Source organism: Ciconia boyciana, chromosome 4, assembly GCF_034638445.1.
Source record: "Ciconia boyciana chromosome 4, ASM3463844v1, whole genome shotgun sequence".
Classification (NCBI taxonomy): Eukaryota; Metazoa; Chordata; class Aves; order Ciconiiformes; family Ciconiidae; genus Ciconia; species Ciconia boyciana.
The window spans coordinates 30,384,052-30,410,014 of NC_132937.1; the positions used below are offsets into that span (position 1 = coordinate 30,384,052).

The window sequence follows — 25,963 nt, forward strand, 5'->3', positions numbered from 1 at the left end:
CACGCCAGGGCAGGGCAAAAGGGGACTCCTACACGGGGTGTTCAGTGCTCCTTCCATCTCAAATTCCTTTTTGCAGCAAGAGAGCTGACAGGATCTAGGGGAAAACGGTCAGTCAGGGGCCAGGCTAGCACAGGGGGTGGCCCGGCCTGCCTAGCTGGGAATTCTGCAGTACCTTGTTGTCATGGTGCTGCTTATTCCAAAATGGTAATCGCTGTTGTTTTTAAAACAAGTGTAACAGTCCTTGCCTGTTAATGTCTAACATACGTAACACTAGAAGACAGCATGCACACAGTCTCAAACAAAATGGTTCAGTATTTCATGTTTACTTAGTTTTAAGTTATTGAAGTTTAAAAAGTTACAGTTACAAAGAAGCATTTTTGCCATTCAGCTTTGTCAAAAGAAGTTAACATAGGAAGTAGGCACATCTTTGTTAAAGAACAGGACTCCATGTCTTACAATGGTAATCAACTGGTAAAATAAAATTTATTTCCAAGTTTGTATTAAACACTCATATCAAGACAAACAGGAAAGTTTTTTTTAATATTGCACCACCAAGATGAATTTTTATCCATTACCTAATGAGCTACATTGCACATGGACAATCAGGTTCATCCATGTTTTTGAAAAAATTACAATACAAAGGCAAGATAATTCAATGTACTCCAACAGGAGTCAGCTTGGGAATACAGAGTAACATACTTGACCAACTTGTGTATTTGCATAAGCTGCCTCCTTACACCCTTGGCAGCTTTCTTAGCAAAGTTTTGTTTCACAGCCTATTGGCAGATACTAGTGCGATGCTAAAAAAAGTCTGCAAGATCAGTAGGAACATGTGAAGAAAGCAGTTTCAATAGCAAGATCTACAAAGCATAGGAAAGTCACGCAACAGACAACTGTTCTCTGTTCAACTAGGCTGTCAGTCCCCCTTTCTCCCTCCCCCATCCCCTATAAAAATCTCAGTTCAATCAGAAAACTTTTGGCCATCAAAACTGGTTTATCATACCAATAAAATTTACTTTATTTAAAACTACATATACAGTACACTTCCGCCAGAAACTTTAACCTCCAGATACCAAGACAAAGGGAAAGCCATGGTTGTCTTAATGCACAAGAGCGCCAAAAAAGTATATAAAAATTAGAAGCTATTTGCACCTTGACACCTTGCATTTGTGGCCAGCATTACAAGGAGCAGATACCATTTACAAACATGTAGTTTAACATATGCAAGAGTGATCCCAAACCAATTCCAGATGAGGAATTACTACAATTAAAAAACCTGTGCGTTTGTTATATTTGTACAAGTGCAATATTTACCAATTTCAAAATAAAAGGGTAACAAAAATGAGTACACTGATTTATTCAGTACATCAGAACCAATTCTTACAAGGCTAAAAACAGGACTTAAAAGTAGGATTTGCAGCTGGTCCCTCCTGTTGACATCTCAACCTCAGGAGTTTAAACCCAAAGCTTTAGCTAAGGAAAGTCTTCTACTCTGAGATACAGTAAGACAGCTTCACATTACAGGAACCATGTGTGACACTTGAGGATAAAGAACTGAAGTTGTAACTTGTACCTACATACTAGACAGACCACACAATTACCCAGTTCAGAACACAGTTACAGCAGTTCCAGGGCTTAAAGCAGCTTTGTTTCTTCAGGTTCTGTGCATGTTCTTAACAGATGAATTTCTGCTTAAGCCAGTTGGCTTGGATTAAACTGTTCTTGTATCTGTAGCTAGCAGTTTTCCACAGATGAAACCTGCAAGAATTGGCAAGAATCCCCATCCATTTTAAGAGTCCAGGTTTCACTGTTCATAGTAATGCCTTGATTTCCAGCCTCTCCCAGGGAGAGCAACCTTTGAAACTGAGTAGGTCATGAAGTTTATTTTGAAGAGAACATTAATTCTTGAATGCAAAACTAAAAACATTTTATGACGTAGTTTACTGTTTATGTCTGTTAGTGCTAGATGAAAATGGAACTGTGGCTAATTATATCCAATTTACAGAGACTAAATGTTTTTGTGGAAGTACTAGCTGTGATTTTAACATTTAAGGTTCAATTTTCTTCCCAAACATTGCAAAAACCATGAATGCAGAAGGATTTATGTTATTGGTAATTGCAATCTACTGTTGAAAACTTTTTTAATATTAGCACTCAAGTTGTCATGATCAGTTTTGAATGTTCAACGAAGTTGGACTATTTAATTTCACAATTAATTTAAATAGCAAAGTTTGCTATAAAGGTGGCCTGGGAAAACCTCATCTATATATGTAGTTTCAACTGCAAAGTGAATTTTATACAGTATATACTAAGTTAACATTTGATAAACAGCTGTATCAAAGTATTAACATATATTTTAAAAAACAGTCAACTTCAGATTCTGCAATAGCATGCAACAGCCCTTAGGCTGTGCTCTTAACTACATGCACATGTTTCTAAGGAAAAGGATTCTCAGCCTGCAGTAGCAGTGGAGAGCTGCTGTGCTGCTACCACACTAAGGTACAAGCCAGCGAATCTGCACAGATCAGGAACCTGCTGACAGTTCTCCTTCACAGAGCAACATTTTATTTTAGCCCATGGGGTGCCAAGTGTTCTCAGCATTAAGTCTCTCACCATTGCTTGTGGACTCAATTGTTCTACTCACAGCCCACAGAATTTCACTTAGTGCATTACAGAGCACTTACATGCATTTCCAACTGGTTGGAGTTGCATTCATTTAATAAAATTTATCAGTTGTTAAGAGTAGTACATTATAATGCATTAAACTGTTCTTTATCATTTACTGTCAAATAAGGGAGAAGAAACACAGCAGTTTTAACACATTACTGTTAGAAGACGTTGATAGTTCTGACCAACTGAGGCACAACTGTAGATGGTGACCAACAAGTCGTACTTAGGTCACTGAACTAGTAAGTGTACATTTACTTACAGTGCATCAGATCTATGTATTACCAGTGAAAAAACCAAGAAGGTCCGTCTAACTTAAATGTTATATGCAGCCTAATGCGCACTCAATGTAAAATGTTATGAACGCTGCCCCAAGGGCATGTGATTTTCTGTACCTGTATTATACTATTGGACAGCAAGCAATCAGAATTCACTCCAGCTTCAAAATAATATGCATTAACTGCCCATAATCATTTAAATCCCTGTGCAAACTGCATTCTGTGGCTAGCTTTTTCAGCGCCTTAGTTAATTTAACTTGATTATAATTGGAAGCATCTGATTATGATTTAGGCATACTTATTGCTGTAAAAAAAATAAGCTCATCTTCAAAATTATTGCGCAAGTATTTTAATAAGATGTGCACACATCTCAAAGAATTCTATTGTATGACTCCCTGGTCTTGGAGTTAAGTCAGCTTTAGAAGAGTCAAGCGAAGAGCTCACTGATGAGGTAAGGGATGTATCTGCAGATTTCCCTTGCGCATCAGCATCTGAATCTTTTTGACAGGATCTACAGTTGCTCACAGAACCTGATCTCTGTGGAGTTGCAGTCCCAGATTTTGCTTCAGTAATTTCATCTGGAGGGCAAGGGGAGAGAGGAGGAAAACTAGGTATCAGTATCAAATCAGTTATAGGAACAGCAATCATCTTCCCCTTCTCACTCTTCTAAAACTTTTTAAAAATCTTGATTAATACATAAACAGCTTTTGCAAACTGTATATATTTGATACAAAATAAAAGCTTATATATAGTAACACAGAAACAAGTGTACTTATGCAAATTATTCCTGTACTCTGAACTGTGCTCCACAACCCTTTAAATCTAGTTTAGACCAGCACTCGCCATATTTTTCATGAACTGATTTCAGCAGCTAATAGTTCAATTTAGGTTACTTAAAACAAAAACAGGATAGCATCATAAGGTTAAGTCCAATAACAGCGCAAACATTTTGTAGATGCTTTTTGCTAGCATCTACTTTATTTTTATTCTATTTTTGTTTTCTTTGTATTTGGTTATTTACACTTTGTTATTAGTTGTATTTTTATTATAATTCATTGATACATTACTTGCTAGCACCTACATTAATTTATCCTTCACTTTTGGAAGTTTTTCCCCATAGTATGTTGTACATCTGGGCTGCAGCAGCTTAAGTTTACCTTCAGTATGAGGAGAAAATAACTTCAGCAGAACATTACTTCGAAGATGAAAGTATCTCTATTCTTACTTTAGATACTGAACATTAGTTTGACTCTCACCTGGCCCAGAAAAGTTATTTTCAGGAGAAATCAGTGAACACAGGAGGGACTGCCTTTTCACATCAAAGCTATTTGAAACTACAGTTTGGTAAGAGGAACAGAGAACAGTTAACTGTGGCAGAGAGAAAGGAAAGTCAAATGAGCTTCACTGTTGGAAGAGAGATGGCAAATCCATGACCTTGGGTTGTACTTCCTCAAGAGCTGAAGCCAGGCCTGCAGCAGGCTGCCCTCCCCCAGCTGCATGGCTCTAAGCAGCCACCTCCCCTCCAACAGGAATGGCATTTGTCCTATACCGCAGTAGGATCTATATAAGTCCCCTGTATCAAGTACCACTGGATCTAAGCAAGCACCTGTATTGTTGGAAGGAATGAGGCAAGAACTGCACTGCCAAACCACATCAGATTAAATTGTCACGAGACACAGATTTAACTACCCTATACTGTAATCCAGCCACACTCCAGTAAATCCTTTTTCCATGTCACATGTTTTCCTAGGCATGTCATCTACACCATTGCCTGTAGGCAAGTCTGCTTTAGTCTACTATGCCCATAAACAAGCATCATGGGCAGTCTCTATTAGCTCTTCCATTCATTTTCAGGAAGGTATCCAACTGGGATTTGTATGCTGTGTTACTGTCACTATAAAATGTATCTTTCTACAGGTTAGACCAACTGCTTTCAAGACTTCAGCTACTGCAAGCATACAACTCCCATCTCAAATTTTGTGTACTACTAGCATTGGTGGGTGGACTCTGCCTGGCAGCTAATCCCTCAGTGCAATGGGGAAGAAAATTGGAAGGGCAGAAGTGAGAAAACTCATGGGTAGAAATAAACATAGTTTAGTAAGAGGAAGAAAGGAAAAAAGGGGGAAAAAAAAGTGATGCAAAAGGCAACCACTCACCACCTCTCCAAAGCAGTCTGACAGCCAGCCAGTCTCAAGGCTACCTTCCCCAAACTCCCATCCCCTCAGTTTCTTTGCTAAACATAACATGATATGGCATGGAATATCCCTTCGGTCAATCTGGCTCAGCTCTCCAGGTTGCATCCCCTCTCAGCTTCTTGCTCAATCCCTGGCCTACTCATTGAGTGCGAGAGAGTGGGGAAAAAGAAAGACTAGATACTATGCAAGTATTGCTCAGCAACAGCCAGAACACTGGTGTATTATCAACACTGTTTTAGTCACAGATCCAAAACACAGCACCATAGAGGCTGCGATGAAGAAAATGAACTCCATCTCAGGCAGACCCAGCACAGCAATGTCCAGTCCAAGTCAAATTTAAATGCCTAGACACCAAGCTTTATCTTCATGAGGAAGCGTTATTCACATGCTTACTTCAGATCTAAATTAATGTTTAAATTTGAGAGTGGGCTCCAAAGGCAGTTTAGGTTGATCCAAATCTCACCTCTCACAGCCCTATCACCTTTTGCACTAGTGGTATTAGTGCTGGTACAGACACAAAATGGAGCAGTTCAGGAGTCGATACAGCTAAAAAGCTACTATTTAAGGGATGAAGCAGCTAACCATCTGATCGCAGGAATACTAGACCAGGAAGGAATAAAGAAACATCAATACAGATCTAGACTGGCTTAAACAAATAAAGGCCAACACTTCACTGCTAAACAAGTACATTAAGACATGTTTGCATTTAGAATCATTTCCCATACAACTTATGTAAGTCTTCACATACCATCAATGCTACGAAAGTCCAGTAAATATGTTCTGCTGTCTACCTGATACAACTGTAGACTCATTTTAGAATATGCACTTGTCACTGGATTCTTCTTTCGAACACGCAGATAGTATGGATTCACAACCTAGTACAAAAGAGATTTGAGTTAGTTACCAGAACTGCTTGAAAAGCACTATATATTGTTTTTGTCATTTCAACTCACTGGTATTATCAAGTGACTTCAGACTTACCTGTTGGAGTTGTGTTTGGTTTGTTTTTTTTTTTAAACCAACAGAAAAACATTCCTACAGCCCAATAGAAAAGTTGGACATGTTAGCAAGACTTTTTTTTTCCCAGTCAGCATGAATAGCCTCCCCCAAAACCCCTTCCTGCACAGCAAGCACAAGCAGTCAGCACAGGCACATGAGATTATTTTCCAGCACAGAAGATACTGTCCGATTTCTAGACTACGTAACTACACAGCTCAAACAAAAATTTACTGTTGTCTGCTGTAAAGATCTTTTCTTTTACCTTCCATTCATAATCCAGTTGTTTAATTGCTCGACAAACTTCAGCCATGATATCATTAGGTCGACTCTGACTCCTTATTCCCAAGTGCCACTTAGCTCTTCTTACACCTTGGTGTTTTGACTTCTGTGGATTCAGCTCATCAAGAGTATGTCGAGGACGTGGTGCTTCAGCTACTAAAAATGGCACTCTTTCAGGATGAGGGCGAGACAGATTGTGATCATCAAGAAAAGAATCCGGTGGGCTTGTAGCCAAGTAGAAGTCTTTGGCCTCATTCATTATTCTTCTGTTATCTATAATGAGGTGATAAGCAACAGCTAAAGGGTCCTGATGATTTCGGCTGTATAGACAACTTAGCACTTCCTCTTCAGTGCATTCAAACTTCTCACACACTTCTTTTAAGGCTTCATCATCAATCATGGTAGAGCTATATGATGGGTCTTCAGGAAACAAGTATTTTGGAAGGTCCTGCTTAAACCATTCATGTTCCCTAGATTTAAAAATAAAAAAGTTTATGTAAAGCAAACCTTTTTAATATTAAATTCTTTAAAAAATAAAATTATTTTTAGTCTGTACAAAACAAATCACAGTTCTCAGTCCAAGTCCCCTTCTGTGCAGCACAGACAATAGAATAGTACATTAAGGAAAGATATCACCACCCTTCAAGATTTTGCTAGACATTTTGCAGGAGACTGAAAAGAAAAATCCTCCTTCCTGTAAGTTTTTCAACTACCTGACCTCCAAACATGTCTTTGTGTAACTCAACCAGCTTTTTATATAAATGGTAGATTTTTTACTGCCACTATGTTAGTGTTGAGATATTTTCAACAAATTCTTATACTACCCACTTTTGTCCCTCCCCAAGTACACACATAAACATTTCTTAATTTTGTTATGTATTGTTATGATGAATCATTTTTTTGGTAGGTGTTTGGACACAGATTTTTGAACATTGAAGTCACATGCTCCCCACCCCAAACAAGCTGCCCATCATTTTTTCATTCAGAACACCTCCAGCTGTCTCTTCAAGACTTAAAAGGGTTGAGGGAAGCTACGGAAGGGTCAGTCTACCTCCTTACTACTGGACCCATGGGCTAGTATTCATAAGAGGGAAAAGGAAAGATACAGAAGAAACCAAATACTTACATTGTCCGATCACAGAAAAAATAAATTGTTTTGTGTGCTGTTTAGTAAGCTGCTTAACTAGCCAAAGGGTATGGCATGACACTAATTTTGAAAGTATTCTAGCCTATAGTGTAAAGACTTGCTACAGATTTAAGAGCAGTTATACGGATGTTGTGGTCTAACACCAGTCAGCAAACTAAGTACCACACAGCCGCTTGCTCACTCCCTCCTGGTGGGATGCCGGGGAGAATCAGAAAAGTAAAAGTGAGAAAGAAACATGTGGGTTGAGATAAAAACCATTTAATAATTGGAAATACATTTTTAAAACATTTGTAAGAAAAAACCCACAAAACAAAGAGCGAGGAAAATAAAGCCCAAGAAAAATAAGTGATCCAAATGAAAACAATTGCTCATCAGCAACTGACCAATGCCCAGCCAGCACCCAAGCAGCAGCCCACCCCCACCAACCTCCCTACCAGTTTTATTGCTGAGCATGATGTCATATGGTATAGAATATCCCTTTGGTCAGGTGGGGTCAGCAGTCCCAGTTGTGTCCCCTCCCAGCTTCTTGTGCACCCCCAACCTCCTCACTGGTGGGGTGGGGTGAGGAGCAGAAAAGGCCTTGACTGTGTGTAAGCACTGCTCAGCAGTAACAAAAACATCCCTGTGTTATCAACACTGTTTTCAGTACAAATCCAAGACACAGCCCTATACAAGCTGCTATGAAGAAATTTAACTCTGTCCCAGCCAAAACCAGTACAATGGACCAAGCTCTAGTCAGTGTGATACTAAGAACATGCCTCAGCACAAATGTGTTGAGCAAAATACACTTTCATCAGAAGCAACCCATTAATTTGGAAGCAGAAGCTGTTCCTATACCACTACAAAGCACAGCCCTAGCTAGATGATTGAACCCAGAGGAATCTTTTGTTACTATTCATTGCAGTGGGCCTCTCCCCTTGCATGCACAGAACTAAGGTACTCAATTAAACTCAGTTTGTCCTTTAAACTCTGAGGTGACATGTTTTATGGCTAATAGGACAGAACTGTTTAGGGTTCAAAATCTGACCATGCTCTGTAACCAACATTTTTCAATATCTTTTTCATACCACTCCTCTTCCAGACTTACTTAACATGACTGAGATAAGCTAAGCTCCTACCCACTCAAGTTTTACAATGCTTAGTTCTCACAGTCCTTTAATTTCTGCAAGAAAGTACTTCTCATTGTAATAAAGCAGCAAGGGATAAGAGCACCATGTGTTTATTTCTACTGAAAGAACATGAACGTTGCTGACTTCCTAACTTCCAACCCTAAAAGAAGCTTTTTCACTAAGGTCGTAAATCAGAGCTCTCTCCTTAGAGCTTCTTACAAAGGAAACAGGAAAACCTAACTAAGCTGCTGCATGAAGTACAGCTCTATCAGCTACCTTTTTTTTGAATTCAACCCACTGCACACTTGTCAAAGCAGTCACCTTCTCCAGAATCTCCTCTTCGAATCTGGACCCCATGATGGCTCTCTGTACCTACAAGTTTTAACTTATCAGTATTCGATGCAGTAATTATGACTCATACACAAATTCATGCCAGGGTTTTGAAGCTATAGAGTGCTATCTTGCATGTGGAATATTCACAGTCTTAACAGATGATTTTTCAGAATCTGAAGAAATATTAATAAAAGCAGTAGTTATCAGATTAAAGAGCCATAACATTCATGTCAGACATTTACAGTACAGAACAGTGGTTTTTAACATCAGACTTTTTTTGCCCAGAAAAGTCAATTCAGTGTAGTTTTTGCAAACCATTCTGCAGGTAAACAGCTTTGCTATAGCAGTCTTAAACCTAGAGTTTCTCAGTATTTCTATATGTAATGTATATAATTTGTTTTACTGTGACCTCCAATAGATAATTCATTGGCCACTGGAGAACAGAGCCATCAGAGCTAAAGCCAAACCACCAGAAGTTGAATTTTTCATCTCAGTCTATAAAAACATGGACAACTTGTATAAATGGTTGCTTTGTTCTGCGTATTTGCACTGAGATTATCATTCCAGCATCCTGTGGTCAGACGTCATTAGTGTTTTACCTAATGTTTCTGATTGTTGCTCTCTTCATTGGATCTACTTGCAGCATGTGTTTCAGAAGACTAATTACAGATGGATTCAGGTACTGAGGAGTATAAAAGATACCATCACATATCTTCTTAAAAAGGGTTGGCACGTGATCATCATCAAATGGAAGTGTTCCACATAACAAAGCATAGAGAATAACCCCACTGCTCCAAATATCTACTTCTGGACCTGCATATAATCTGGGAAAAAGTTAACTATTAGCAATTTGTGCTTAATACATTTAAATGGATTTTTTTCCTACTTTCTTACATTGTATCACATTAATTAAGAGTTTGTGAACTTGGAACAACTAATCTGCAAGTACTATAACATTTCAGTTCTATGCCATGCCTCCCTTGAACTTTAAAGTCCTTCCCCTTCAAATATATAACAGGAGCACAAGTACGTAGTTTTCCTCTGTTGTATAACAGTAATCCACAAATGCAATTTAAGACAATGGCAAACTGAAAGAAAGTTGTACCTACTACTAAGAAAGCCCGTGTTATACATTGTTAGCCCTGTTTCAGCAGAATCTGTGCAAAGCCATCTATCCCCCAAATCTGGGAGGCTGAAAAGTTTAAGACAAGCCCATATAGCAGAACTTGTCACATACTCTGTACTACTGCCTGAACAAAACAGGCATTTGGCCTCCAATCAGCAACAGGCAATACTAGCATGGGTAGCTGAAAGCAGCAGATTTGACAATCAAGACCAAAAAAGGGGACATTACCTTCAGACTGACTATCTACTCTGCAGCAGATATTTCACTGCTACTCAACTTCAGAGCAGACTTTGCTGTAATTCTATCGGTACCTCTACTTCCAAGATCTCAGCTGTAAGTGAGATTTTTAAACCAATTCAGGCACACTGTACACACTGCATTTGGGGTATTAGACATCACCTCCACCTTACAGGAACTATTCAAAGCTAGTTCAAAGCCTTAAATACTTATGAAAAATTATCAAAACAAATAAAAGTTCAGGCCACGGTTTCTCAGCATCAAGCTTGTCAATTGAACTAGTTTTGTAGCCTTTAGACTCAAGCAGCAAAATGACTGAAGTACATGCACACATGTATCCAACATAAAAGAAACTACCTTCCTGAAATTACTTCTGGTGCAGCATAGTTCGGGGAACCACAGCTTGTTCTTAAAAATTCTCCATCTGACATCATATTTGATAGACCTGAAAGTGTATAAGAGTAACTAATAAAGATTCAGAGAGCAAAGTTATTTCACACTGCAAAAATCACCTAGTAATTAAAATTAGAAAATTAACAAATTCTCTCAGTAAAGAAGTAACATTGTTTGGAATTACTGAAATTTTCATATGAACATGCCACATAATCCTCCATTTAGTTTACCAGAAACTTGAGTAACACCAACCCACTATTGCACACAACCTAAAATATTTGAGAACATATTCATTCCAAGACAAAAACCAGTCTAATTTGGATGACACAGGCACGATAGAGAACAAAGTTGCTCAGAGTTGAAAAGTGGTGTGGAGATGAAAGAATACAGCTTGGTTAGCTTTCATATTCTAATACACAAGAGCTTTTATTAAGCTCTTGTTTAACACACTAGTCACGGTTAACTGAGTGCTACAGCTTTGCTGATACTTAAGTTACAGGAAGATATAGTTATAAGTTACTGTACTTAATTTCTTAACTACATAAGCCATTTCATCCAAAGCATTTTCTATGCACAAGAAATCAATACGATTCCCAGCACCCACATACTTGAACACCATACTTTTAAAATATACTTAGAATACTCAGCATTACCTAGCACCTTTCAGAGACCTCAAAGTGCTCTACAAGGGCAAGTATTATCCACTATGCCTGCAAGAGATACATCATGATGATAAAGCAGTATGGATACCTTACTATGCTTATATGGTGAGGTTTCCCGATTCAGGTAGTTCCAAGAACTAGCTGCCAGTCTTCTCAGCAGCTGTGTTAAACAGCTAATATAAACAATTAAGCTTCCTTATTAGTTAGGCAGCTATATAGCAAAAAGCACAGGAGTTTGCAAAATTAACCGTTCTTATTTTACCTTTTATGCTTTAATTAAGTTTTTTCAACAACATCTTTAGAGTTTTTGAAGTGAATTTAGAGTAGTTCAATAGGAGGACTAGTATATTTTACTATAGCAATGTGGTTCTTAGACATGAGGAACTGCCCTTGCACTGTACTTCCAAGAGAGCTAAGGATCTACCCATTACATATGGTGAAACAGGCAATAGGAGTGAATTTTGAAGTGGAAAGATTAGGAACTAAGTCTATTTAGCATTTCAGAGAAAATATTGTTAAGCAAAACCAAACAAATCAGGTCATAATTTCACGCAGTCACAGGAAATGCCTGAAAAGAAAGCCTGAGAGGAAAACAAGTTCTACACATGTGCAAGAACATAATTTCCCTTTATATTCGTACTCTTCAGGTTCTTATATTGTGTCCCACCACCAGGATATTCAAGCATACACATTTTATTAATTATTTCCCATAGTAATTAACAGCATCTAGATAAAACCAAAAACATGATCAGATATAAAATAGCAATGCTTACCGAAGTCAGCTATCTTGGCATTCATGTGTGCATCAAGCAGCACATTTTCAGGCTTCAGATCTCTATGTACTACCATATGCCTGTGACAGTAATCCACACCAGAAAGGATTTGCTGGAACAGACATCTACTTTCCTTCTCATCAAGCTAAGACAGACAAAGGTTTTAAACAATTATGAGAGTGAAGATAACTTGTTTTTCATTTATATGAATTAAAGGAAATTTTCCCATGACCTAAAGTTATCATTTATAGTTTTGATCAATACTTTATACAGCAGATAATCAGAACTTGTAGCAGAAAGCTTCATAGCTTACATAATTTTGTTTGTACCAGAGCTCCAAAATGACTAAAACAAAACATACCCACCAACTCAAGTGTCACTGAAATTTCTCAATCACACTTTTGAAATTGGTTAGGCAGACATTACATTCTCAGTAACTAGAAACATTAGCACCCAAACATTAACTTTGTCTAATTAGAATATCAATGAACTTTGATATTTAAGCACAGTGTAAGATTTAAGTTGACAAAAGCTGCTGACACTCAGTACAGAAATGATACATTTTAGATGCAATTTATGCTATTAGCAGCTAGCCCCAAACAGCAGACTTAGCTGGGCATTTCCTATGAGCATGCCCTAATCCATGTCAAAGTTTGTGCTAACAATTAACTAAAAGCATCCTGGCTATCTAGATGGTTTGTCTAGATGGTGTGTGAAAAGTGACTTCAGAGCTTTCACAGAAACTGTTCTACTAGTAGAAGAGGGTAATAAGGGCATAATCATAGCTTTCCAATAACGGGTTACACTGAAGAAATAGTTTTCAGCTATTCTAGCTAGATACATATCCATCAGTTTGTACCCAGTAATTGTAAATTAACATATCAGTATCAGTAGAGAGGAAAAATGCTATGACAAAGTCATACATAAAGATCTGAAGTGTGTTAACATAGAACCATTTTTATTTTCAGAACAAGATGTAGTCATAAAGTATATTTTAATTGCTCACAGCAAAATTAATGCTGAGTACATAAAAACAAACATTCATTTAAGGTTTGTAATGTATTTAACAAACCTGCTCCTGAACCCTGGTAATGTGGTTAGCATAACTAACACCATTTTATGAGGCAAGCAGCCATTCTGTGATCGAGTCACATATTTGTGCTCTTTCCCTCATTATCAGGCCCTGAAGGTCCTGTGAACCAAGCAGAAAAACCAAACAGATTTCTCCTTCCCCTCCCTACTGGCATCAAGGTCCCTGGGTGCCAGGCTGATTACCCCCTTCCTTACTGGCCTTGAAGATCCCAGGCAACCCGGCCAACCAGGTGGTGTTGATGACCCCCTCACAGAACAGGGAAGTGTAACAGCACCCAGAGCAGTGTCCATAAAATCAAGTAGTTAAGTCCTAAGTGGGGAACCTGGATCAGAACCACTGCTGTACAGTGAGACCTGTGACCCGCCGGTGGCCAGGGACCCCCCACTGTCCTCTGCTTCCTCTGAAGACTGAGCAAGTGATTCTTATTCTTTCATATGATTTTCAAGTCTAGATTGTGATTGTTATATTGATACAGCAAACCACGTATTAAGATTTGACCCGAACTGCAGAGGGTCTAGGTAATTAGAAATCATAAGTAAGGTTGTATTATAAATTCTGTATTACGCTACTTATAAATTGTACTACATTGATTCTGCTTGTAGAAATCCTGTGCCACTCTAATCATAAATTCTGTGCTACACTAATCATATCCTGTTAAGAAAATAAAGCTTTAATTATATAATTCTGCCAAGGATCCCCAAAAAGAATCTGTCTGTCCCCTCAGTGTCAGGTGACACAGGAATGTTGCAAAAGAAATAACAGAATGCAAGTCATTGATTTGTAGAGTTGGACTACTTCTTACCCTTCCATTTTTACAAATATAATCAAACAGTTCTCCTCCTGAAACATATTCCATCACCATGAAAATGTCAGTTGGTGTACTGATGACCTGGTATCTGATAAGAGAAGGCACCCGTTAGTCTACACACTCAGTAAAAGATGATAGTTACATTTAGTTAAAACCAAAGCTGTGCAAAGAGTCAGATAAAAGTATACTTTAAAAAGTTATCAGCAAATTTACAGCTACTGGAATGATAGTATTTTTCAGAAGCTATTTCCTCTCCTTTCACTATGTGATGCCATCGTTGCCAAGACTAGCAGGAAATTTATGTTCACCACCAGGAATATCAGTCTTTGTACTTTAAGAGGACTAAGCTTAGTCCACATGATTTCTATGAAACTATTTACAGTGCTGCCTTGCAGATAGCTTGATGCAGTGAGGAAGGAATTCAAAAGGACTTTGCTAGTGTCTCAAAAACATAGACTTTTCAACCTTAACATGCAAAAAACCTGACTTGCCATAAAAAGTGTACTTCAAGACTAGAAAAAAATGGATTTTAATAATCATTAATAACATCGTTTACAAAAAGAGATAAATTTGTCATTAGCATTTAAGAATATCGACACTCTGGTTACTATATTTTTATCATTCTACTTCAATTAAGTTTAAAAAAAATTTGAAGCTTTGAAATACCTAGTTTATGGCCAAACTCCCCATTTGAGAGATTTCATTCTACATATCCTTACCTAAAAGTTGTTTAATTTTTTCCCCTTACAGTAGTCAGAAGTGACTGATTTTTAATGGAACAAGAAAATGAACACTAGTAACACTTCAGCCAAATTCAATTCAATTATATTGAGAAGACAGGAAGTAGCAATTGGATGAAAATTAATGTTTCAAGGTACTACACTTAAGCATACAAATATCCCAATTAAAAAAAATAATTCAAGTCACACATACACTACAGAACTGAAGTATTCTTCAAAATGCTGATTTTAAGACAAGGGGGAAAAACCAGACACGCTTCAGCTTACTGAGACAAGTTATTCTTGAACTGCATAGACAGCAATGAGTTCAGACTATCCAGGTGAATGTATGTGTGCACATATATATGTGTGTGCGTATCTATTTTAACAGCTTAGTATTGTAGTGTAACATTCCAATAACCTGAATACTATTCTGAGGCAGTTATCAACATGAGATCTTCCAAGTTAACTTTACCTAAAATCTTATAGTCCAAGATGCTTTACCTTTACTGATTTTCTCTAATACCTTGGTTGAAAGTACCTCATGTACTTAAATAGCAACAACATTCTGAAGCCATGGCTAAGACACTACTACAGAAATACTATTTTAATCCTTTTAATCCAAAAGTTACTGCCGTGCTTCTCTATAGCCAGCTCATTTTTCTGGTTATGAAAAAGGAGGCTGTGGAACAGTTACACACCTATAATATAAATAAGGTTATCAAACCACACAGCATAGGTGACCAGCATGCAGGCAGAGGCAATTTTATACAGGAAAACAAGATGCATTCTGTTGCTAGAGGTCAAAAACCACAAGAGATGATCCAAAGTTTTTTATTTTAAAGCATGGTATAGAAAGAAAATCTTATTGCAACAGGCTTGCAATTGTATATACTGCTAAAGCCGTGTATTAAATTTTTCATGAAGTACAGCAATGTTCTAAATTAGACAATGTCTAATTTGTAATACTAAGCTCAAGAAATCTGTTTACCTTTATCCCAAATATCTTAAGCTGCTCTCTAGCAGTTCCCCAATCCATCTAATAGCACAAGCAGCATGATCCTAAGTTACCAGCAAGTCTATCTACACAACAGTATCAATTATAGCTCAAATGCTATTTACACACAGGCTAATAATCCTTCTGCCTTAGAAATGCAGGCTGACCAACTGAAAAGTTGGGGGATCCATCAATTTTTCCATCTTCTCCTATATCTTGTCCCTTCTCTCCATGTGTAGGAGAAAAAATTCTCCCCATAACTCCCTGAGAAAGAAATTGACACCTGAAACCTGTTAAGCAGACTTAAAAAGTTTAGCAGCACCAGAAGTACACATTCCTGTTCCACCCCCATATCTCAGTTGGTACACTGACACGTCCTATTTTGTTTGGCTACAGGTATGTCCTTTGGACTCATTCATGAACTCTAACTGGCAGCACTAGCAATTTTGCAGCCAAATCAGCTCAATAGTCTTCTGAAAACTAACCCACTGAAGAAGTTAGTGAGTTGATTCTACACAATCCAATTTAGCTTCAGTGTAAGAGCTGTTGCCAAATTAAAGGGAGTGCATAGGGATGGCATCTGTCAGTGGCAGTGGGGTCTTAAGACAAGACTCTGCCAATAGAAAAAGCTAACACCAACACCATGATTAAGACAGTGAAAGTCACCCACACTCTGGAGGTTCAGGTTAATTTTACAGGAAATGAAAGTAAAAAAAAATAAAATCAATGGCATTTATAATTTATTTCCTCAGACCAGACACGAGGCATCTACTCTGGGATGTATTTAATTGTACTCTGAACTCCACTGATGAACTATTGATCAATGAACAGATGTAAACAGGCACACGGTAAATACCACATTTAGACAAGTGGTAGCAGCTATATTGAACAATTCTGAAATACCAATCACATTTAACAAACTGCACATCCTTAATTCAGAAAAATCTTGCAGAGCGCCACCTACACTGGAAAACCATACATCACTGATCAGCACATGACTAAAAACATATTTCAAGTAAGAAACCACAACAAACTTACTATAGAAATGCCTTTTACAATATTGTTCTTAACTCATTTTCTAAGCAGAAGAGATCAAATATAACAAGATAAAGAAAACTGAAGTAGCAGCTAAAAACAGAGACTGATGCTACTAGAAGTATCTCCCATGCCATTACCTTTTATATACCTGTCCAACGAATTTGTAAGCAAAGATCTCACAGAAGCTGTCTGTCCTGCAGAGATCAGTTTCGTGAAAATGCATTACAGAGGGCACTGAAAATAGTTGCATACCTGGAAGCTGGTTACTTTCCTGACAAGATACTGCTAGTAGCATTGCCCTTTAAACATGTTTCAGATGAGCAAGAGCAAAAAGAGATTAGTGCTTAAATAGATTTTATTATAGCAAGCAAAACTTACAGCTTAATTATATGAGGATGTCTGAAGAGTTTGAGGTTCTGAATCTCCCTGCGGATTTTTCCTACAACATCAAGGCTGCGAATCTTCTGTCGATTCAGGATCTTCACTGCAACTTTATGCCCAGTTAACTCATGTTTGCCAACTGCAAGGAACAAGGAAGTATTTAGTCAGGGTTTTCAATTGCTCCATAAAGACATTAATTTGCTCATTTCGACTGTAGCCAAGCAATACAAGTTAATATGTTAGCATTCCACAAATCCCCATTATCTTTGGGGAGGTTGAAAACCAGATGGCACGTCATTTCTTCTGCCCTACTCCAATTTCTCCCACAATTTTACCACTAGAAGATGAATAGGATATGCAATAAAAACCTTAAACCTAACCCTCAGAAGTCTTGCAGCATGACTACATTTTTGCACTACTGCAAACAAAGCATATCACAAAAAACACTGCCATCTTTACTAATTAGGGAGACCATTTTCTCTCCATGTGTAAGTTACTCCAAGCTTTTGGCTCACTTGGTCACCCACTCAGACATGTTCTCTTGCAGCTCTTCTACTTTATCTGCAAGGATGGCTCTTACTAAAGAAATCACTGCTACCCTTCCCTCAAGAAGCCTGTTTCAGCAATTACTCTGAATTACCACTAACAGTATCTGATCAGTTTACTTGAAAAATAATTATTTATCTGTCCTTGGAGCAGTCTGACCCTATATAAGCTCCACAGTCTGTGTAGAAACACCAGAGCTTTATTATATAAAATAAGTGGCAAAAGCTACAGGCAGTGCACAAAATAAAATCCAGTAGTAACTACGACAATCAATGCAAACATGCAACCTCATATATTCCTCAGTTTGTCTCCTACTTCTAGGAGAGTTTCATTTTTCTTTCAACAGAGGAACTCAAAAGTATAAAGTATTTCCTAGACAGTTACCCCTCTTAAATTCCTTAATTTTGCAGGTGCTATCGGAAGTAGCCACAACAAAGTTGCCAAGAATATTCTTCTTAAACCCAACACTGGATCACAGATAAACCACAGAAGGTAAGTAGCTCTTCCACTAGAAGGCTTCACTATCTGCATTGGTTTCCGCATGCAGTGATTATAACTACACCACTTTCATTCACCACCCTGATTCCTACCTTTTGAAGATAAGCCAGATTCCAGGGACAACTACATGGTTCATCCTTGTCCACCTGAATGGACATTGCTAACAGACCTGTGCTGAACATATTACTCACTCCTCTGAGTGTCTGTCCTCACTTGAGGATTTAGCTGAGCCCCAGGTTTCAAGCTTTAAATAAAGATATCCATGGGAAGCTGTGATAAATAGCAGTGATCCACAAAAATCTTTCTGCATTCAACAGGTAATTTGGATAGAATTAGCAAACACCTATCAACGTGTAAATCTCATTCCCAACACAAGACTTTCCTGCTGCCTTTTGCCTCTATATTGAGCTAAAAACCAATGCAAGTGAGAAATTCTTAGCAGAGAGACAGAGATAATGATAAGCTTCTGAGTGATTATTCTTACAACAAGAAGATAGCCACTCTGTAAAATAAAGCAGTTTGTCTAAATTCCTCTAGGGAAGTAACTAAGTAGTGGAGCATCCAAGACCCTGAACCATCACGATGCAGTGGTGAGATGCCTTTTGTACCCAAGAATACAGAAAGGCTCCGACTGCAAGCTGGGGGGGAAAAAAAAAGCCACCCATCCCCTCATTCAGAGGAGCCATTGCCTAAAAATAGCCACAATATCCAGAACACTGGACAGGCGCATTCACACCACTGATGAATGCAGGACAAAGCCCATGTCCATCACAGACCACAAAACATTGGTAGGTGAGTGCCTAGAACTGTAAAATCATGTCACCTATGAGAATTATTTGCTTTCAACCAGATCTACAACTAAAGCAATCACATACCCTCTGTTTTCTTCAGTTTAAATGTGATTGAAGTTTTAAGGAACCCAACAAATTATATCACCTATGTTCAAACCCTAAGGGGTAATGAATCATTAACATATAACATTAGAAAAGCAACTATTCCATTTGAATTACAAAGTCTTTCCCTATCAATAATGTGAACTGAAGTAAGACAGAAGTATTAGAAAAAAAAAAGATCTTTAATCAGCAAGTTAAAATTTAACATTTATTTTGGTTAGTAAGAAACAGCTTTAGAAACTAACCAAAAACCAGTTAGACACATGAATTTGCATCTTCCTTTGCTTTACAAAGTACATTTAATAAGTTGTTTAATTTAATAAGTAGCATATATATTTCAGCAATTCTACAGCTTAGTATCTAAATATTCAGTTCTGACATGCATGGCGTTACAAAGTCTCATTTATCAGCCAATTTGTTTCATTTCTGATTTGTCAGTCTACCTTAGATGAAAACTAGAATTTCATTAGAACTCAGAAAAACATTAGAAAGTAATCTATTAGCAACAACAATCTATGTTCAATATGCAAGGCACATAAGAAAATAGTTTTTCAAAACACATTTTTCATTCAAAGTAATTAAACAGTAACATTTACAGTTGACTAAAACCAATTCTAGCTGTCACAGCGTTCAAGACTGTGTGCCTCAAGCTTTGATTTTATTCATTGACTGGGGAAAAAAAACCCAAGATGTCCTGCTTCTTCAACTCTCTTTGCCAACTTTGAATAAATTATTGTATGAAAACATACTGTGATTTTGTGCAGGTGCAAAAAGATCCCCAAAAGCCTGTTGACTTGCTTAAGACACTGCAAATTGAATCGCTATTTTCTTCAGTAATTTTTGCCTCCCTTTTCTAATTCAGTTTAAAATTATAACAAATCTAGGTTTTTAAGATAAGAGTTTCCAATAACCATCTACTTCATGAAATAAAACTGTTTTCTTGGATATGGTTCAAGGTATCTGTTATTAGTAAAACAGCAGACTAACTGGTAACAGGCTGCTGACTACTTTTGAATTCGGCATAAAGACAAGGGAAAGCAAGACGTCAGATTATAACATCACGTAGAAAAGTAAGCAGTCAGTGTTATCTTTCCAAAAGCTACTTTGTATTACCTCTTGACAGAAGTTTTACCTATAAACAGGAAAGCTCACAAATTAGAAGTAACCAAAATACATTTACATTAGTCACCCTAACCCTCAACCAGTTATCAGTCCTTCAAAAGAATCACTGCAAAAAATAAGTTCACTTCACAGACCTAGTATTTCCCAGTATTTCTTTATTCTCTCTGATAATACCAGTTGCCTTCAAGCTTCACTATGGCTATGCATAGCACTAAGATTTCCAAGACAGTGACGGAGTCTCAAAGCAGCAGTGGCTTCTTTTAACTGTTGAAGTACAGGAGCAACAGTCTCTAAACTCAGTTCAGCAGTCTTCAGTTGGGAAAGAAAACTGATTACAAGGCCAGTCAGAGTAAATACAACATTCTTATGACATACAGGTACCAGTCATGAAGTTTGTAGAAAAAAAGCATATGTTGTATTTAATGGAACACTTCTGCAATAGGCCAAAAAGCCAACCCAAGGCTCAGAGGAAAGCAGCCTTTAAAAGTATGAGCTAAACAAATGTTTTCACTAACAAAAAAAACCCCCATGAGTTAATGCTGTGCAAAGGCATATTGCTGCACAACATTAGATAGCAAACTGATCTTAACCATCCATTTCCAGGTCTCTTATCACTGCCTTGACCACAAAGGTCTATTGACATCATTTTTTGCAGTCTACACAGACCAGGGTTTTTAACCCTTCTGTAGACTGGAACAATTATTGTATATTTACAACCTTAAGTAGTATCCCTCATTTTCCCAGTACAAATCACTGGAAGTCTGACTACTCTTCCTTTTATGAAAGCTAACTTTATTTCCAAAAATATCTTGAAATAAAAGTTTGCATTTGGTTTCAGCAGGAAACATCAGCAGTGGTTTTGTTTTACTAAAAAAGATATTAAAAAATTTGACAAAAATAGAGATAGATACTTTACACTGAATCCTGGTAGAGTTTAAGTAAGAATGTGTTTCACATAATTTAGGTTCAGTACTCTCTTCTAGCCCACAGCTTTTCACTTCTGTGGCATTTTAGCTTTGCCTAGATATTGGCTAGAAACAGCTGTCTGCTCCATGACTGCCCATCTGAGGCATAGTCAAGTGAATCGAGTCAGTCAGTAGTTAATTCAGGCTAGCACAGCCAGATGAACAGTTAAACTGGAAAAACATCACAGCAATAACAGTTATCTAGGAGGGTAAAAGGGTAAGCAGCAGAGTGAGTTCATCTGACAGGTACCCTGACAGCAGGAGACCTTTAACAATTACTAAGTAAAGCACCGGTTTTCCAACTCAATCTTTTCGGGCTGCCACCACTGTTAAAATTAAAGATCCACTTTCAAGAAGTCATATGCCTGAGCCCCTACATCACGTGAGCTCAAGGAAACCCCCTAACTGAATTAAAAAATGAACACATTTGTTAGTTTTTCACTTTATTGTCAATTGATGAAACCATATCAGAGTCAGAGAAGGAAAATTATGAGGATTACAGGAAAAAAAATCACAGATCTGGTATTAAACAAAGAAAATGTGTGCTCAGGAGGAAAACCAGTGCATCATAGATAAAATATTAAGTACAGCTAAAACAAGACAAAACTAACAGTACATCATCTAGGGACAAGAAAAAAAAAGGACTTAAAACAATCCGTAATGAAAACGGAACATTAGTCCACAAACACTAACACTTGCTTCCAGATCCTAAATAAATTCCCAAGCCACTCACGGAAGGCATTAGGTATGCAGAATGATGCTGCATTTCACTACAAGGTGATTTCTTCCCCACCCTTGAAAAAAAAAAATATATGGTCATACATGCATAAGTGTACTCTTCACATAATCAATAGTTACAAAGCAGCCTAAAACACCACCTAACATCAATTAAATAAGGCAGACAGGGGGTATTACGGAAATACAGCAATAATAAAACTGGCAACTCTATTTTTTGTCAATTAAGTGTTTCAAGCTAACTGTATTTCATGAAATATTAATAGGATTGACATTCAATAATATATTGAAATTGTAACAGTAGCTCCACAAATTGACTCTCTTTCAAGGTCTCAACTTCAGACACATTTTTGCCAACACAGATAAGGACAGCAGCAGTAGCGCAAAAGCTCTCCCTGAAATTTAAGGGCATATTAGAACATTTATGGGTATAGCAACCTTAGTTTTGTGCAGTGCAAACTGCACAAAAAAACCCCCACACACCCATCTTTGACTCCTTGTCTCCCCTCAACCATGTAGTCCCTCCATGAGGAAAGAGAATCTGATGCTCATCTTCTGCCTTATCTTATTTCCTCTCTATTTAAGGAGGTGCTAAGTTGCCAAGGAACGGAATGGTACTCCACCTGCCAGTTGGGGGTCACTGCTCCCAAGTGGCTGGGGGTGTCACTTTATAAGCCTGCTTTGAAAAAAGGAAGCTCTAAAGGATCTACTCTCAAAATACTTTCCACTGCCTTCCTAGATATTCTTAGGGACAAATATACTCCTATTTTCTATATATCAGTAATTTATTCAAAACATGCCAATAGTTGAAAGAGCTTGTGCAGAGAACATACAATAGGAACACCTACACTGAAAAAAGGTACCATGTTAAATGATAGCTAGTACATTAGATACAACAGGATAAACAGTGTTTTTTTACTGGTTATAATCATGAGCAATCCATTAGATTAACCATAAAAGCCTTATAAAGAATACAACTGAGTCTAGTCTAAATCATTTGTGAAAGGATGTTTTCAATTTGCATGCCTCAATATTTGAACAATTCTCACAAACAACACAGCAAGAACAGTGTAAGCTAATGCACAGTTTTTCCACCTGTGGCAGTAGGCATCAAGGAAAAGTTTAACCTCTATTTTATTTCTACTAGGCTTCAAATTTGCAGCATGGCATCTGCACTTTAAAAAGTTTTTAAAGTCTGAGCTGAAAAAAACTTTGATAACCACCGGTGAACTAGATTTAGCATAAAGTCTTTTCATGTCTGTGTGTCAGCTTTGTTGCCAGTTAATCCACTTCTCCCAAACTCAACTTTCCGTGCTTATTTCTCTCTTTGTAGAGGGAGAAAACTTGCCTTCCTTCCGAGGACATCAAGCGTTAGTACTTGTGCAGCAAAATGCAATGTAGAGACACATCAAGAATTAAGACTCGCCACTTTCATTACATATCCGGTGCTATTTTAAATAAATGCAGCATCATTAGCTTCCAGTAACTGTTTCCGTAAATACAGAAGAGAAAGCTGCTTCTCCCCCAGCCATTACTTCCCGCTGCGGGACTGCGAGTCCCGCCCCGGGCAAGCCAGCGATACAACTCCCCTTTCCGAGGGGCGGTCGCAGCGCACCAGGCGCTGTCTCGACACCACCACGCTCGGCCGGCGGCTCCCACCCCGCGGCCACTGCGGCCGGGGCCGAGGCTCACCCGGCCCGGCGGGAACGGCCGGGCAGCGCCCAGCAGCTCAGGTTTCCCGGCGTCGCCTCCGGCGAAGCTCAGCCCGCCGCAGCACTCTTGGCGGGAGGCGGAGCGGGGCCAAGCCCGGGCTGGGGCGGCGGCCCGGCCGCCCACACGCCCCCCGCCCCGGGCCCAGGCCTCGGCGGCCGCCCAGCCCCAGCGGACCGGCCGCCGTGAGGTGACCGCAGGCGGCAGCGGCAGGAGAGACCCCGCTGCTCGGCCCGACACGCCCGGCCGGCGCGCCGCTCCCGCTCCCCCTGCCCGCAGCCCAGCCCAGCCCAGCCCGGCCGGGCCGGGCCGTGCCGTGCCGCTCCGCGGGGCACGGCGGCGGCGGCCCCGCTCCCCGCCGCTCACCCTTGACTTTGCCGAAGGTGCCTACACCGAGCGTGTCGCCCAGAATGTAATGCCCAATCTTCACCCGCCCCTGCTCGTGCTTCTGTTTATCCGCCGCCGCCATCTTAAGCCAAGGGCCGAGTCTGCGCATTGTGCCCGCCCGCCCGCGCCGGGCCGGGCCGGAGCGCCGGCGGGGGAGGAGCAACCACACAGCGCCCGCCCGCCCCGAAAACCGGAAGTGAACTCCGAACCTACCGGCCTACCGCCCTCCACGGGGACAAACCATTGTGGTTTGGGGGGGAGGGCCGGGTCGACCCAGCGGCGCCCCGGGGGCGTGCGGCTCCATCCGGCGTGCCCTGCCGGCGGGGCGAGGCGGCGGGATGGGAGAAACCGCCCCCGAAGGCTGCGGAGCGGAGGGAGGGGGCCCCGTTTTTACGTCCGTCCGCCCGCCCCCCCCCCCGAGGAGCAGAGAGGATTCATCCGGGTTTCGGGACCCGGGGGAGAAGGCGGCGGCAGGGAACTCCTCCGCGGTCGTGGCGCTAGCGCCGTGCGAGGGGCTGCGCTGGGCCTGCGGTGTCGGTGTCGGTGTCGGTGTCGGTGTCGGCACCGCCCCCGGGTCTGGAGGGACACCGCCTGCAAGCTGAAGGTCCCCCCTGTCGCCGGCTGGCACCGCCGGGCCAGTGCCCGCGGACAGCGGGAAGCGGAGGCTAAACGCTCCCCACAGCGCGAGTTGGCCCTCCTGGCGCCGAAGTGAGGAGATGTAGGCAGCGTACACATACTTTTACTGGAGAAATCGCACTATGGCAATGAGATCGCTAGGCTGCCTGCAGTGCCACAGCCGCGGGGTGTCGTGCCATGCGCTGGGAGGCCTGCCTGTGGAGAGCCTGCAGCGGCTCTCGCAGGGGCAGCAGCTGAAGGCCGCACGCAGGCAAGGCTTCAGGCGCCAGTAATGGCGGTGTGTGTGTTGTGTACCACAAGTTTAAGGTCCATTCGGGATGCAGTTGTTGCTGATACGCTTGGCTTTGCCAGCCGTGCCGAGGGGGGCGATGGCCAGCAAACCCAGTTTGCCATGCCATGCGAGGTATGGCGTCAAGGCACAGGGAGCATACTGTGTTTCCAGACCACCCATGCTCAGCAGTGAAGAAAGGTCTGTGACAGTTTAAGATAAAGCAAGCTGGTGTAGCCATGTTTCCACCTCCCTCCCTGGCTCCAACATATGCAAATGCCAGTCTGATCCTTCAGTATAGTAATTCGGGAGTGTAAGCTGCTAGAAGATCAATTCTACTAAAAAATCGTGTTGGGATCCCATGATGGAAAACATAGGCCACCCTCAAAAAATAGACCTCACGAGTCTCTGTATTTCCAATCAATCTTGTAAATTAGATCTCTTAGTTCTCCTCCCCCTTCTCCCTTCCTCTACCTAGGTCCAAATCCAGACCCTATTGTGAGAATACGAAGAGAAGTAGGACCCTCTTAACTCCTACTACCTTGACCAGATAACCTGTCCTCCAGTTTGCCTTGCCAACTCATTCACATTGCATTTAGGCCAGTAGCTTGCCTTCCATTCATGCATTGTGTGCTTTCTACATACCAAAGACCATATTATTTTATTGTTGACTATAACTGGATTATTTTTTAATCACTTTCCAACCCTGCCTTCAAAGAAACAGATGAACCTGGAGAAGGAGTGACAATTGGATGGGTATTTTTGCATGGAGAGATCATTGAAGAGGAAGGTTATGGGCAACTCCCATCCCTTAACCTCCTTTCCCCAGTTCTCCAGAGTAAGTGAATGACATCAAATAAAATACTTTCTCTTGCCTACCCTAAGCACAGGCCTTGAATGTGTTTGCAAATAGATAAATATATTACAGAAACAATATGAAGATTTTTAAATGTGTAGACATCAGGAAGT

At 40.0% G+C, this 25,963-nt stretch overlaps 1 protein-coding gene across 1 annotated transcript; it reads right to left on the minus strand.

Moving 5' to 3' along the window:
* Positions 1-314: 314 nt before the first annotated feature.
* PRKAA1 (protein kinase AMP-activated catalytic subunit alpha 1) lies at positions 315-24,237 on the minus strand. Its single transcript, XM_072859115.1, has 9 exons — positions 24,070-24,237; positions 17,232-17,373; positions 14,094-14,187; positions 12,199-12,343; positions 10,728-10,815; positions 9,607-9,831; positions 6,402-6,888; positions 5,889-6,015; positions 315-3,523 (listed from the first exon to the last, which is right to left on the minus strand). Exons 1-9 carry the CDS (start codon positions 24,197-24,199, stop codon positions 3,279-3,281), a joined length of 1,683 nt encoding a protein of 560 aa, XP_072715216.1. The 5' UTR covers positions 24,200-24,237; the 3' UTR covers positions 315-3,278.
* Positions 24,238-25,963: the final 1,726 nt, after the last annotated feature.